This window comes from Leptinotarsa decemlineata, unplaced genomic scaffold, assembly GCF_025532065.1.
Source record: "Leptinotarsa decemlineata unplaced genomic scaffold, Ldec_3_MD MMD2_tig00026342_RagTag_RagTag, whole genome shotgun sequence".
Lineage (NCBI taxonomy): Eukaryota > Metazoa > Arthropoda > Insecta > Coleoptera > Chrysomelidae > Leptinotarsa > Leptinotarsa decemlineata.
Window position 1 is genome coordinate 300,023 of NW_027412695.1, and position 15,049 is coordinate 315,071.

The following is a 15,049-nucleotide window of genomic DNA, read 5'->3' on the forward strand; positions in this document are numbered from 1 at the left end:
CCCCTATAGCGGCGTTTCGAGCACATCGCCCGTTTTCCGTTAACGCTGACGGGACCCTACGCGACTTTCGGTTTTTTCCACTTTTCGTATAGTCCTAGTCAATATAATTTATATCCGTCGATATGATATTGTATCAGACATGAATACGCATATCGATCGATATATTAAAATATTATAGGATAACGTTCTGACAACAGGACGTCTCGATTACAATGTTTATCGGAAAGTGTAGTGAAAATTTGTGTAAGGCCCATACCGCTTTCTCGCCGTTACAACATATAAGTTGAGACGGTGAGACGATACTTGAATTAATGGGAGCAAACAGAATTTCGGAAGCGTGATAAAAAATTTTCAAAGAGAAATTTTGGCGAAAATTTCACTATACTTTCCGATATTTTCACCACACTTTCCGTTATTTTCACCACACTTTCCGTTCATGATTATTTTCGCCAAAATTTCCGTCTGAAATTTTTTCTTCACGCTTCCGAAATTCTGCTCGCACCCAGAAGGCAGAGGTAAACTTTCATTACACTTTCCGTTATATTTATGTTTTCACTACACTTTCCGATACTTTTATATTTTCACCACACTTTCCGTTCACGATTATTTTCGCCAAAGTTTCCATCTGCAATATTTTCTTCACGCTTCCGAAATTCTGCTCGCTCCCAGAAGGCAGAGGTAAACTTTCATTACACTTTCCGTTATATTTATGTTTTCACTACACTTTCCGATACTTTTATATTTTCACCACACTTTCCGTTCATGATTTATTTTCGCCAAAATTTCCATCTGAAATGTTTTCTTCACGCTTCCGAAATTCTGCTGCTCCCAGAAGGCAGAGGTAAACTTTCATTACACTTTCCGTTATATTTATGTTTTCACTACACTTTCCGTTATCTTTTATATTTTCACCACACTTTCCGTTCATGATTATTTTCGCCAAAACTTCCATCTGAAATATTTTCTTCACGCTTCCGAAATTCTGCTGCTCCCAGAAGGCAGAGGTAAACTTTCATTACACTTTCCGTTATATTTATGTTTCACTACACTTTCCGATACTTTTATATTTTCACCACACTTTCCGTTCACGATTATTTTCGCCAAAGTTTCCATCTGAAATATTTTCTTCACGCTTCCGAAATTCTGCTCGCTCCCAGAAGGCAGAGGTAAACTTTCATTACACTTTCCGTTATATTTATGTTTTCACTACACTTTCCGTTATCTTTTATATTTTCACTACACTTTCCGTTATCTTTTATATTTTCACCACACTTTCCGTTCACGATTATTTTCGCCAAAGTTTCCATCTGCAATATTTTCTTCACGCTTCCGAAATTCTGCTCGCTCCCAGAAGGCAGAGGTAAACTTTCATTACACTTTCCGTTATATTTATGTTTTCACTACACTTTCCGCTACTTTTAAATTTTCACTACACTTTCCGTTTTCTTTTATATTTTCACTACACTTTCCGTTCGGGTTATTTCGCCAAAATTTCCATTTCAAATTTTTATTTCACGCTTCCGATATTCTGCTTGTTCGCGGAAGGCAGAGGTAAACGTTCACTACACTTTCCGTTATCTTTTATATTTTCACTACACTTTCCGTTATCTTTTATATTTTCACTACACTTTCCGTTCGGGTTATTTCGCCAAAATTTCCAATTCAAATTTTTATTTCACGCTTCCGATATTCTGCTTGCTACCGGAGGGCAGAGGTCGATTAAGTTTGACGATAGTCGTGTCACTAAGTGTTCTGGCGATGTTCTAAATTTACTGTAGTCTCTGGAGATACCCTACATTTTGTTTTATAAAAGAGAAGACATTAGTAGATCAAGATGTTCACATGATGTGGTGCTTGCTGCTGCTGCAGGTTTTTCCGGGTTTTCCTGCAGCTGAAAAAGCAAATGCGCCACTGGAATCATCAATGAAGTCGCCCCTCCGGAGCGTCAATTAAATTTTGTTGTTTCATAATTTCATGATTTGTATTACTTTCTTGACCTGAGACTTACTTCAAAAATATAAAAAATACACACGAATTCATTTCATAAGCTTTTGTGGTTCTGAAAAGAACCTTTTTTTTATGGAAACGGTAAGGACAATACAGGGGGAGGCATTAAATTCAACCGCCAAATCCGTACAAGGTTCGACCTTGCCTTTTCAGGGCGTATACAACATCCATGGCTGTGACGGTTTTGCGTTTCGCATGTTCGGTATATGTTACGGCATCTCTGATAACATTTTCGAGAAATACTTTGAGTACTCCACGAGTTTCTTCGTATATCAAACCCGAAATACGTTTAACACCACCTCGACGGGCTAATCTTCTAATGGCAGGTTTCGTTATTCCTTGGATATTATCACGCAATACTTTACGATGACGTTTCGCTCCTCCTTTTCCTAAACCTTTACCTCCCTTGCCACGACCAGTCATTTCGAATGTTAAGAATAAATTATATACTGCACGATACGAATGAAATACTGTTAGTGATACTAACGACAGACTTCGACTAAAGTTCTACACCGAACTCGGTCGGGTTTTGTTAAATTTCATGACTCCGCCCACAACTGGAAATCGGACCAATGGCGTCTCGTCTAGATGGTATATAATAGTTGGCGTGTATAAGCCGACTCAGTTCATATGTTGTCCGTCTATCGTTCGGTATACATTTCGTTCGTTACAATTCGCAATAGGTTTTGAAAATGGCTCGTACCAAGCAGACCGCTCGTAAATCGACTGGAGGTAAAGCTCCGAGAAAACAATTAGCTACTAAAGCAGCTCGCAAAAGTGCACCGGCTACGGGAGGTGTTAAAAAACCTCATCGTTACAGACCCGGTACTGTTGCTCTCCGAGAAATTCGACGTTATCAGAAGAGTACTGAATTGTTGATTAGGAAATTACCCTTTCAACGTTTAGTTCGAGAAATCGCTCAAGATTTCAAAACCGATTTACGATTCCAAAGTTCAGCCGTCATGGCTTTGCAAGAAGCTAGCGAGGCGTATTTGGTAGGACTCTTCGAAGATACGAATTTGTGCGCCATTCACGCCAAGCGCGTTACCATTATGCCCAAAGACATTCAGTTAGCAAGGAGAATACGCGGAGAACGAGCTTAATTTCATATATATATATCCCAATATATATTGAAAATATATACAAAAAAAAGGTTCTTTTCAGAACCACAAAATGCAATTGATGAAAGAATTCGTTTATCGATAGATATGAATGAATGAATGAATGAATGTATGATATTTTCAATAACTCGCATCACGTAAATATTAAATCACGGGTGTTTGCAGAACATGTTCAGTATGATCCAAATATGGATTATAATACTGAAATTTTTTACTTTCCGAAACGAATCTTTCGAAAAGATCATTTTTAGAAACGGCTGAGATAAATAACGAAAAACAAGCGATCACTGAATGAAAGATCGCTCATAACATCACCATCTTTTCGTAAATTTCCTCTGATTCATATTTTTGAATACCTGGCATAAATCTCGAGTGACTTTTTGTAATATACCCTATACCAAAAATGAATCGTTCTCGAGATATTCGATCGTTTATACAGAAAAAGTAGGTATTATTCGGTTCTCGAGCCATTTCCCTATAAAATTGAAAACAAGTCTCATAGAATACATAAGCTATTATTGATTCATCAAAATATTACATTCCGTCGTCTTGTAGGAGGAGTAACATTTCCAAAATGATGAACGAGGTATTTGGAGTCGATGAGTAATTCTGAAGATATAAAAATCAGTGATTTCTCAAATGGAACACCCTTAGTTTGGAAATCTCGAAATGATTTTGACTCATTTTCCTGAAACGATCCCAATATCAGAAAATAAGTCAACTGTTCACAAGACATATTTCAATGAAATAGAAAGACAGAGCAATATTTTTTAATTTTTACTCTTTTACGAAATTATTCGATTCATATCAATTCGATAGTCGGCGGCGGCGGCGGAAGAAATATTATTTATCTATTTTTTTTCTGTTTATAGGGATAGGCTAGGTAGGTAGTTCTGACTATTTATTTATATATTTGTTGGACAGTTGAATTATATACGAATTCTTGTAAAAAAAATTGTGGCCCTGAAAAGGGCCATTTGTTTTCTTAGACTTCGTCGCCGGAGAGAGAAGTCAACTGATAGAAGAATTTACTTCTTCTTTTTTGGAGAGGCAGCTTTTTTGGCTTTCGGAGAAGATGCCGATGCAGGGGTCGCTTTCGCGGTTTTCGGTTTGGGTGCTTTCGGCTTTTTTGTTGGTCCTTTGTTAGTTTTCTTTGCTTTCGAAGGAGACTTGGTTTTACTAGCAGAAGTCGCGGACGAAACCTTAGAAGCGACGGTCTTTTTATCCTCGGCAGTTACCTTTTTAGGCTTGGCTGCGGCAGCCGCTTTCTTTTCCGGAGAGGCTTTCTTACCTTTCGGTGATGCAGCAGCCTTCTTGCCGGTTTTAGCTTTTTCACCAGCTACGCGTTTAACGGGAGTTTTTTTGGCCTTCGCACCGGCCGTACCGGACGTTTTCTTTTCGGTAGCCGACGGTTTTGCCGAACCAGAAGATGCCGATGCCAATTTGAACGACCCCGATGCACCTTTTCCTTTAGTTTGTACTAATGATCCGGAAGCAACCGCAGATTTAAGATATTTCTTGATGAAAGGTGCCACTTTTTCTGCGTCAGCCTTATAATTCGCCGCAATATATTTTTTTATGGCTTGTAAAGAGGAACCACCCCGTTCCTTCAATCCTTTAATAGCGTTATTAACCATTTCCGACGTAGGTGGGTGAGAAGGTTTACTTCTTGGATTTTTAACTTTCTTTTCTTTCTTCGCAGTAGACTGTGCCTGCGGCGACGAAGATGAATTAGCCGAAGCCGAAGAATTCTGATTTTCTATGTCTGCCATAGTAAAAAAACAACTGACAATATATTCTCGGAAGATAGATGCTACACTCGTTAGGCGTCTAGAGAGAATGATGTAGTCCTCTGGTGTTCCGTTTGTTTAAATATTCTGGGTCGATGTCCTCCGGTAACCCTTACGTCTCGGTCGATTTGCATCGAGGGGGCGTGTCCTACGACTCCGCCCCCTCCGACCGCGCGTATCGTTCGCCGTAACGGCCGGCTGGCCTCCCAGACCTGAGCCCCAGGGATTTTGGGACTCAGTTCCTGTCTGAGTACGACGGGAGGTTGGTTTGCTTCAGTTAGCTCTCTTGGAACGTATGACTCCTTTTGGAGGTACTGACCCCGCCATGAAGCCACCCCCAAGCCTCTCTCGGCTTCAGGGTGACCCCCTGGCATTCCACCACCCCCTAGCGCTTCCGCTAGGTCGTCAGTATCCAGCTGGTTCAAGATGCGAGGCGCTCCTGTGCGCAACGCACCCCTCTCCTCCCAGGGATCGCTAAATGCTCCGACCTGGGGGCATCGCGACGCCTGGCGTCGGACGACCTGTGCTTCGACGCTTTGTTCCATTTCCATGTGGCCAGCATCTCCAAAGCCTTCGTTGCTTTGAAAACGCTGTCCGTAGCATGAATCTCTTGTCGGGTTCGACAATGGCTCTATTTCCTGTGCACATGCGATTTCTACAGGATGGCTGTACACCCTGTGTATCTTCGGACTCCTGGTTACCACATAAGTGGGTAACTCTTCCGTCATGTGTCTCATTATCTCGCGTTCAGGCAGAATTGTCGGATTCGGAGGGAACGCTCCTTCCGGTTTTCGCCGTCGGCAAAAATCTCCGATTTCTGCTTTTTGTTCCGGTTGGGAACAAAATTGCGAATTTCGTGGTTTCGGAGCCGATCTCAGCATAGGGGATCGTACTCGCATAGATAACATCGCGCGAAGCCCTAATTGGGGTTCGCTTTTCGGTCTAGCTGGTGCATCTCCTCGGAGATGATGTCCAGTTTTCTGTAGCAACGTCTCCTGACGTTCTACTTCCGCATGTAAGAGATCAATCCTTCTCATCGCCGAGGTTTTATTTTCCCTAATGCGGTTTAATTCCAACATGCTATTTCGCGTTGTTTTATCGCGATTTGAGGACGACTTTGTCCTTTGAGATTTGTCGAATTCTCGAATTATTCGGCTTGCCGAAAAACCACCAATGCCCACGGTTTGTCGCTCTGCGACCAAGGGAGAGGCACTGATGTCCTCGTTTATTGAAAAAGAACGGTGAGTAGAACCTAGCCTCAGACTGGCTGATCCTACCGGAGTTCTAGGAATACTGTTTCCTGTGAAACCAGATTCCAAAGGGGTTCCTTGTCGGCTTGTAGGAGTCGCACTCAGGCGACTAAAAATGTCTGACAGGAAGTTAGTTTGACCGAAACTTGTGGTCTCGCGATTTGGCACTGGCGTATTCTCGGCAAGTTGCGCTCGCGCGTGTTTTGCCCTAGTCTGCATTTCGATTTCAAAAGTCCCTAATATGACTCTGACGAGGAAATAGTCAGAGGGTAGGATTCACGGAAATCTATGTTTTTAAGTTCACCCTTGGTTCGCGAAAGCTACTTTCCTAACCAAGGCCTACAGGGTGAACTGAGCTAGTGATGTAGGAACGGGGAGCCTAGCGGTTGAACAGCACCCTAGGATGAGGGCCGCTCGCAGGATTAGGTGGAAAGGTATCGAAGTCCTGGAAAGGTCCCAACGGTTAAGTTGAGTCGTTCGCCCGAAGGACGTAACTAATGATGTCTTGACCCTCTCGAGTTTAATCTCTAAACACCTCGATCTTTAACACCGCAAGGTGATCGGGTGGGTGAGACCGAGCAACTTTAGTAGGGACCTGCTCTTCCTTTGCAGGATTTGGGCTGCTTTCCTTCGGCGGGGTGCCAAAAGGAACCTGGACAAACGTAAAGTATGGTTATGTGCAACAATAATATATTTAGCCAATAATCTGCTCCAGTATCCGTTTAACAGCTCCCAAAATATCCACGGTCCTGGAATTCCTCTAATGAATATCCAGCCACTAATATATCCTGATTTGGTTCCAAGGGATCCTGAGAATTCCAAATTCCAGTAAAAATTCCTCCAAATTGGCTATATAGTGTTAACCGCAACTTCCTGATGACTCCAATGATGTGTTTTGTCTCTATTTAGTTCTGAAAAGAACCAGAGACACGAATTCATTCAAAAAATCCTGACCGCAACTTGAAACTTCTAAGAAATCTTCGGATTCTTAAAATCACTGCTACCCGCTAAGTGTTCAAACTTCGACTAACTATCGTGACACGGAACTCCGCATATTTATCCTAAATAAACGGGCTCTCTTCCGCGCCACTTTCAGCCAACCAGAGATCGCAAAAGCCCTGCGATCCTGACTGACCTACTTTCAATAGTTCCACTACGAAAAAAACTCATTTCGTATGGATTTGCCAGCGTTTACGACCTGTTTTTATGCAGGCGCTGGGCTTTGAAGTAGGAATACCGCTCTGCTAATTTCCATTGACGTCTATATGCCGCTGTTTCTGTCTCATTCTTTTCATGTTTCGTTTCGCTTCCTCAATTTGCGTTGTACGATAAATGAAATCTAACAGTCTTCGGCCTCACTCGGAAATCTTCGGAAAATCACGAAAAACCTGAATTTTCGTTTTCCTTGATTTCATATAGATCTCAGCATCCTAAGACAAAAAGTCTTATGCCGCGTCTCGATATTCCTATTCCTTCTTGCAAAAATATGCGTTTGAAAAATCTTACATTTTTCAAACTCAAATGCTAATAAAAATTGAACCACGAGCACTAGAAACGTGATCGAGGTGTCAAACGATAGCTGCTAAGAATCTCTATCGATGCTTCTTTGAAGAAAGCACGATTTCCCTATCTAGCTAACTGAAAAAGCCATTTTCCGTAAAATCAGCTTTTTCCCTATTTAAAAATTAGCGAAGGCTAGTAATCTTGCAAAAGATTTTTCTATCGCTTAGGAAACGACATTTCATAACTTAATTTTCGAAACTAAGCTGAAATATCTTGGGAAAACCAATGTTTTTCCACGTTTTCGTGTTGTTCATTCTGAGTGGGCGGTCCTTATACTGGAGCTCGTGAAATTTCAAACTAGTTTTGTTTCACGACACCCCCCTTCTTTAAAAAAGGTTCCTGTCTTGGCACGCCGCCATGGCCCCAATAGGACAGTACTTGTTCCGCTCACAGGGTTCTAGTGTACCAGGGCTCTGGTCACTATCACCCTAGGTCCGGCGCATTCATCGTCACTATCGCTGTCACCGTCCCCCGTTGCTGCAGGGTACACCTTCTGCAGGTCTTCCCTCGTCGCAGCTTGGCTCTGATCGCGTTGCATGCTATCGGGTTCGAGCGATATGACTCGGGATCTTCGTCGGTCTCCGACACGACGCTCACCCGTGAATCGTCGCTGACCTTCGGACTTCTCCGCAGGCCCCTCCTGCAGATCCGCCCTGTCTGTTTCTTGGGGTTTTCTCCCCTCGACTTTCTCTGCTGCTTGTCCTCCAGGTGGTTCACGATCTTCTGCCGAAGACGTGTCCGCGCCCTTGACAAACCGATGGCAGGTTCGCCCCTTCGCGGCTGTCACCAACTCCTTGGTGTGCTGCAGGCTAGCCTTCACGGTCCTGTCAAGGCGCTTCACCTTTTCTTTGACCTTCGGGTCCCGCGTATCAATCGCGATATCCGGTTGCTTCCAGGGAGGTACCGGTGGGTCTCTGGGCGTCACTTTCCGCATCCCTCGAAGTCTTTCTAATTTTTCGTCCCTCTTGGGCTCTGTTGGCGGTTCTTCCGCCTGTGCCACGTCTTGGTCGACCACCTCCTCCGGTGGCGGATCTTCATCATCCTCTTCCTCGACGCGCACATCCTGCTGTCTTGGCAAGACCTTCTTGACATGGCTCCTGATGTCGTCCAGATGAACCAGTCGGTCTACGCCGCCTCGCTTGATCTCATAGGTGTCCGGTCCTGCGATCCGGATGACCTTATACGGCCCTGTAAGGGTCGGTGTAAAGTTGCCTCCCGCGAAGTTTCGGACGAGTACCTCGTCTCCGACTTGGTACCGTCTGGGAGGTTCCTTTTCCTTATCTGGGAATAGCTTCCTCTGGTAGACTTCCTGCCTACGCTTCGCCCTTTCGAGTCTCTCGGCTCTAGCCGCGAGTTGCTCAGGTAGGGGTCCTCGTCGACTAGGTATACTCCAGTCTCCTGGTCTGGGTGGAGTATAACCTAGCAGTATGTTCGCCGGTGTTTCTCCGGTCATCTTCTGTAGAGAATTCCATCTTCTACATTGCATGGTTCCCTCAATTGCTTCTTCAGCATTTGTCATGGGTTCTCGTGTGTTTGGTTCGGTCCTTTTCCATACCGATCCCATTCCATTTCCTGTTTTTCCAGGTGGTTCTCCTGGAGTCCAGGCTACCTCTTCGGGTGGTAAGCCTTTCTTCCTCTTCGTATTCTTCGGCACGACTACGCGTTGTGCCGGATCTTCAATACCTTCCAGATGGGGCCTCTTATGCCTGCTTGGCAGTCGGTCCACCCATCCGCTTCTTGGTATCTCTTCTGCCAATTTCTCTGGCAATTGCTCCAGGTTTACCTCAGGAAGTAGGTACTCCTCTGATAGTAGGCATCCTACATCTTCGGTGATGACATGTCCTAGATATTCAGGTCTCCATGTCGTTTGGGTAGGCTGTCCCGCTGCTTCGGGTATCCGTTTACTGGCACCCCAGTGGACAGTCCGCTTCGGCTTCCGGCTGGTATCTCTTGCTTCCAAAGCAGTACCGCCTTCGGCCTCGTGCGTTGCCGGCCAAGAGCGCCCCGGTAGACAGTCCTCGTTCCAGACGAGACTCCCACCGTGAGCGTCCGGCCCCGCAGTTCGACGCAGAAGCCTCGGCGAACCCCCACTGTGCGCCAGTGCCTTGGGCTGCTTCAACTCCCTCGCTGCGTCGTTCTGCTGCAACCAAATATCTCCAATATAGTTCACCGCGCCTTCACTATCCAGGATCGGCTTCATTAGAAGGTTCGAGCCGGCTTCAGTGCGCGTTCGTCTAATGGATTCACTTTTCAGTGAACCAGCCAAAAGGGTCTCCTGTAGGTCATTCCTTGGTCTCTGACTGGCTTCCGGGTTCACGGTGGAGCAGGGACCTCTCTGGGTATGCTCGGCCTCCCCTTTCGCCTCTGAACAGGGGTCGCTTTCACGTTGCACGTTCCTGGGCGCACCCGCTGTCCCACTGGTTGCTTCCGCAGGTCCGGCGAGGCAGTGACCTCTCTGGGTATGCCTGGCCTCTGCTTCCGCCTGTCTAGGGGCTTCCATAGCCTGGGCGAGGCAGGGACCTCTCTGGGTGTGCCTGGCCGCTACTTCCGCCTGGTGGCCTAGAGTGCTACCGCGCAGTCTAGTACCACCTCGCTGCTGTGCCTCTTCACTGTCAGCCGGGCAGGGACCTCTCAGGGTTTGCGCGACTGCTGGTTCGGCTTCTGTACCACTCTGGGTACTCCTTCGAGTCTGCTGAGGGTTGCCTTCTCGCAGGGTCCCTCTAACAGCTCCTACCTCCTTGTCGACCTGACCTGAGTCCTCTTGACTACTACCAGTCACACCCCCAGCATATGTACCCCTCATGGATACGCCGAGCGTGCCTGTAACGCACGCCAACTCTCGCTTCTTCAGCTCCTGTAGCTTCGGTTTGGTAAACCTCATTGTCGCTGCATCTATCCTCGGCAATTTTCGGTGCAGGTCTCCGATTACGTTGCTGCCACCTTTCAGGATCGGCTTCATCAGGTAGCGGTTTCCAGCTTCCGTGCGCGTTCGCCGCAAAGGTCCACTTCCTTGTGGACCAGCCAAGAGTCCCTCCCCTTGGCTACAACTACCAGTCACACCCCCGGCTTTCGTACCCCTCCTGGATACACCGGTTGTGCCTGTAACGCACTTCGGCTGCCGCTCCTTCGGCTCCTTCGGGTTTGGCTCAGCAATCGCTGCATCTGTCCTTGCCTGGTGTCGGCGCTGCTTCGCAGTCGTGTCGCTACTACCTTCCGAGATCGGTTTCATCGAGAACTTCAGGGTAGCTTCCGCATGCTTTCGCCGATATCCCCTACCCAGTGGATCTGTCAAAATGAACTCCTCTAGGTCTGTCATTGGTCTGCTGTTGGCTTCTAGGGTCTTGGCGGAGCAGGGACCTCTCAGGGTTTGCTCGGCTTCCCCTTCCACCTCTGTGTCGGCTTCCGCAGTCTGGGCGAGGCAGGGACCTCCCTGGGTTTGCCTGGCCACTGCTTTCACCTCTCCGTTGGCTTTCACAGCTCGGGCGAGGCAGGGACCTTCCTTGGTTTGCCTGGCCGCTGCTTCCGCCTGGTTGTCGGCTGCGGCTTCTCCGGAAAGCAGGGACCACCTTTGGTTTGCTTACCCTCTGCCTGTGCCTGGTTGCGTGCGTCCGTAGTTTCGGCGAGGCAGGGACCTCCCTGGGTTTGCCTGGCCACTACTTCTGCCTGCTGCTGCTGTGCGTCCCCCTTGCTGGCCGGGCAGGGACCCCTCAGGGTTTGCGCGCACCTGGGTTCGGCTTTGCATCTCGTTGGCTGAGGGTTTCCATCGCACAGGATTCCCCCAGCATCAGCCCCTAGCTGAATCGTTGGCCGAGGGTTTCCATCACACAGGATTCCCCCGACATCTGCTGCTCGCTGAATGACCAGACCTGAGTCCACTCGACTTCGACTACCAGTCACGCTTCCGGTTCCAGTACCCATCCTAGGTACACTGAAAACGCCTGTGGCACACATCAGCTCCCGTTCTCTCAACTCTCTTTGGTTTCGCTCCACAATCGCTCTATCATGTTTGCGGGTTGGGAGCACAGCTGTGAAGCTGTTCTTCCTTTCTGGAAGGGCTCCTTTCCTGCTTTGAGGTATGCCTCCTTCGCAGGGCTTCAGCCTGTCCAAGACAACAAGTTGCCTTTTCGAGAACATACCTCGTAACATCTTACTCGCCTCTCCGACACGACGAATAATTTTTTCCAGCCTCTGTCTTCGTGCTGCTTTCTCATCTTCTTTCACTGCTACTTCAGGCACCACTGTGCCGCTTTCTTGTGGTCCGGGTACCTCCCTTTCCACTTGTTGATCCGTCCTCGTGCCGATGGGTTCCTGCGTGGCAGGCACAGGTTTCTCCAGCCTGTCCTGTTCTTCCACAACCTCAACTCGACTTGCTGGTCCACCAGACTTGAGTCCACTTGGCTCAGTCTGGCTTTCCCTGACGGTATGGCCTACTAACCTTTCGGACCTAAGTCCTATTGGGTTTTCAAAATTTTGGCCACCTGACCTGCCAGATCTGGGTCCCATTGGCCCCTCCTGGTTTTGGCCACCTGATCCACCAGAACTAAGTCCCTTGGCCTTGTTCTGGGTTTCCCTGTTTTCACGTTTAACGCCCGTCGGCGATCCAGGCTTGAGCTTGCCAGCTCCTACCTGGTCCAATACTACGTTTCTGCGTTTAACGCCCGCCGGCGGTTCCAGCTTGAGCTTTCCAGCCCCCAGCTGCTTTTCGACAACGTTTCCGCGTTTAACGCCCGCCGGCGGTTCCAGCTTGAGCTCTCCAGCCCCCAGCTGCTTTTCGACAATCTTTCCGCGTTTAACGCCCGCCGGCGGTTCCAGCTTGAGCTCTCCAGCCCCCAGCTGCTTTCCGACTATCTTTCCGCGTTTAACGCCCGCCGGCGGTTCCAGCTTGAGCTCTCCAGCCCCCAGCTGCTTTCCGACTATCTTTCCGCGTTTAACGCCCGCCGGCGGTTCCAGCTTGAGCTTTCCAGCCCCCAGCTGCTCTTCGACAACATTTCCGCGTTTAACGCCCGCCGGCGGTCCAGGTACAAATCTCCCCGATTTGTCCTGCCTTCCCTCGTTGGGTGGTCCTTCCACCATCGTTGGAGCACATCCCTCAGGACGTGCTCGCTCCTTGACAGACAGTGTGTTCACTGCCTGCCCTTCGCCTTGGAGCCACCCTCGGGAGCCCCCTTGCAGCCCCCGCTGGCGTTTCCCGACGGCTTCTGCTGTTCCTTGTTGCTGTCGCGCGGTCGAGTCGCTTCGACCACCCGCGCGACTACGTTCCCATCAGGCTTTGTCTTCGCCTGGTATCGCTTTCCATCACTGTTGGCGGTCGTCTGCCGTTGCTTCGGGCAATCTCGGACCCAGTGAGGTCCTTTGCAGACCAGACACCCTGATGAGGGTGCTGGCCTGCCCTCCCCTGGTCTGTTGCCTCCTGCATTCCTGATTTCCGGGCTCTTGCTAGCCCCGATCGGCTCCTGCCGCTGACGAGGTTGTTGGGACGAGTCCTCTCTTCGGCCTCCTTTGTCCCATCCTCTGTTTCTTCCATCGATGCCACGACGAGGCCCTCTGTCCTCGTTGTGGTTTAGTTTAGGCGGGTCCATTCTTTGACCCCCTTTGTCGTGGCTTCCCGCGTTGCTACGACGAGGCTCTCTGTCCTCGTAGTAGTTTCGACGATTTGTGCCACTGCTATTTTCCTTAACACTGCCTCTTAGCAGTGACTCCACAGCCACTGCCTTCTGGGTCAGTTCCTCTATGGTAGTGAATGTGTGCAGTTGGAGGTGAACCTTCACCTCTGCACACATCCTGTTCATTATTAATTGAACGATCCTTCGTTCTTCCATCTCCGGGTATAGCCTCCTGGCTAGACCCAGTTTATTCAATATGAAAGACGTTATGGATTCGCCCTTTTTCTGGTCCACTCCGTATAAGCTGCTTTCTAATGAACTCACCAAGAGTTCATTATCAAAACGCTCTTGTAGACGGTTTGTGAAAAATGCCCAATCCAGGGTCATATTCCTGTAGGGCGTGAACCATTGCGCTGCTGCGCCTTTCAGCCACTGTCCGGCTGTCGCTACCCACACTGAAGGGTGCAATTCCAAAAGCTGCTCTTCAGCTTTCTTACAAAAGTCAAAGGGGTCCTCATTCTCCAGTCCGCTGAAGGTAGGAGAAGGCACCTTGACCTTTTTCGAAATTTGAGAATCGCTTTCCGAACCTCTCTGTGGCTCTCTGCGACTCTCCAGAACCGTCACCAATCGGGTGAACAATTCTTCCATTTTATCGGCCGGTTTATCAACTTCCTGTTGTCCGGTTGTTTGCAGCAATGGCACTCGTGCGTCAGCTCGTGGGGGTTGCATTCCCCATGCACCCTCTTCAGCTATCCCGCACCCTCTCCTTTGCCTAATTTCCGCCTGAACGGAGTTTCGTACCTCATGTACGTCATCAGTACCCGCCCAGTACTGGTCATTAAAATCGTTGGTGTTAGGCGCCAGAGTGTTTTTGAACAATTCGGGATCACACACAACCCGTTCTGCCATTGTCTCCCCCTCGTGAATTCGGGTTGGCCTTCTGGCCTTCCTGGGCACGTCCTCGTGCTCCAGCCCCACACTTTGGGCGACATGTCCTCCGGTAACCCTTACGTCTCGGTCGATTTGCCTCGAGGGGGCGTGTCCTACGACTCCGCCCCCTCCGACCGCGCGTATCGTTCGCCGTAACGGCCGGCTGGCCTCCCAGACCTGAGCCCCAGGGATTTTGGGACTCAGTTCCTGTCTGAGTACGACGGGAGGTTGGTTTGCTTCAGTTAGCTCTCTTGGAACGTATGACTCCTTTTGGAGGTACTGACCCCGCCATGAAGCCACCCCCAAGCCTCTCTCGGCTTCAGGGTGACCCCCTGGCATTCCACCACCCCCTAGCGCTTCCGCTAGGTCGTCAGTATCCAGCTGGTTCAAGATGCGAGGCGCTCCTGTGCGCAACGCACCCCTCTCCTCCCAGGGATCGCTAAATGCTCCGACCTGGGGGCATCGCGACGCCTGGCGTCGGACGACCTGTGCTTCGACGCTTTGTTCCATTTCCATGTGGCCAGCATCTCCAAAGCCTTCGTTGCTTTGAAAACGCTGTCCGTAGCATGAATCTCTTGTCGGGTTCGACAATGGCTCTATTTCCTGTGCACATGCGATTTCTACAGGATGGCTGTACACCCTGTGTATCTTCGGACTCCTGGTTACCACATAAGTGGGTAACTCTTCCGTCATGTGTCTCATTATCTCGCGTTCAGGCAGAATTGTCGGATTCGGAGGGAACGCTCCTTCCGGTTTTCGCCGTCGGCAAAAATCTCCGATTTCTG

General features: G+C 48.6%; 2 protein-coding genes across 2 annotated transcripts; both read right to left on the bottom strand.

The window, feature by feature from the left end:
• Positions 1-1,974: 1,974 nt before the first annotated feature.
• Positions 1,975-2,484, bottom strand: LOC141485972 (histone H4). Its single transcript, XM_074183735.1, has one exon. The coding sequence runs from the start codon at positions 2,428-2,430 to the stop codon at positions 2,119-2,121; it is 312 nt and encodes a 103-aa protein (XP_074039836.1). The 5' UTR covers positions 2,431-2,484; the 3' UTR covers positions 1,975-2,118.
• Positions 2,485-4,105: 1,621 nt separating this feature from the next.
• Positions 4,106-4,954, bottom strand: LOC141485998 (uncharacterized). The gene has a single exon (XM_074183758.1). It carries the CDS (start codon positions 4,898-4,900, stop codon positions 4,157-4,159), a length of 744 nt encoding a protein of 247 aa, XP_074039859.1. The 5' UTR covers positions 4,901-4,954; the 3' UTR covers positions 4,106-4,156.
• Positions 4,955-15,049: the final 10,095 nt, after the last annotated feature.

What these genes read in the sequence shown, in the direction of transcription:
- LOC141485972 (XM_074183735.1), bottom strand. Translation starts at nt 2,430, where the DNA reads ATGACTGGTCGTGGCAAGGGAGGTAAAGGTTTAGGAAAAGGAGGAGCG.
- LOC141485998 (XM_074183758.1), bottom strand. Translation starts at nt 4,900, where the DNA reads ATGGCAGACATAGAAAATCAGAATTCTTCGGCTTCGGCTAATTCATCT.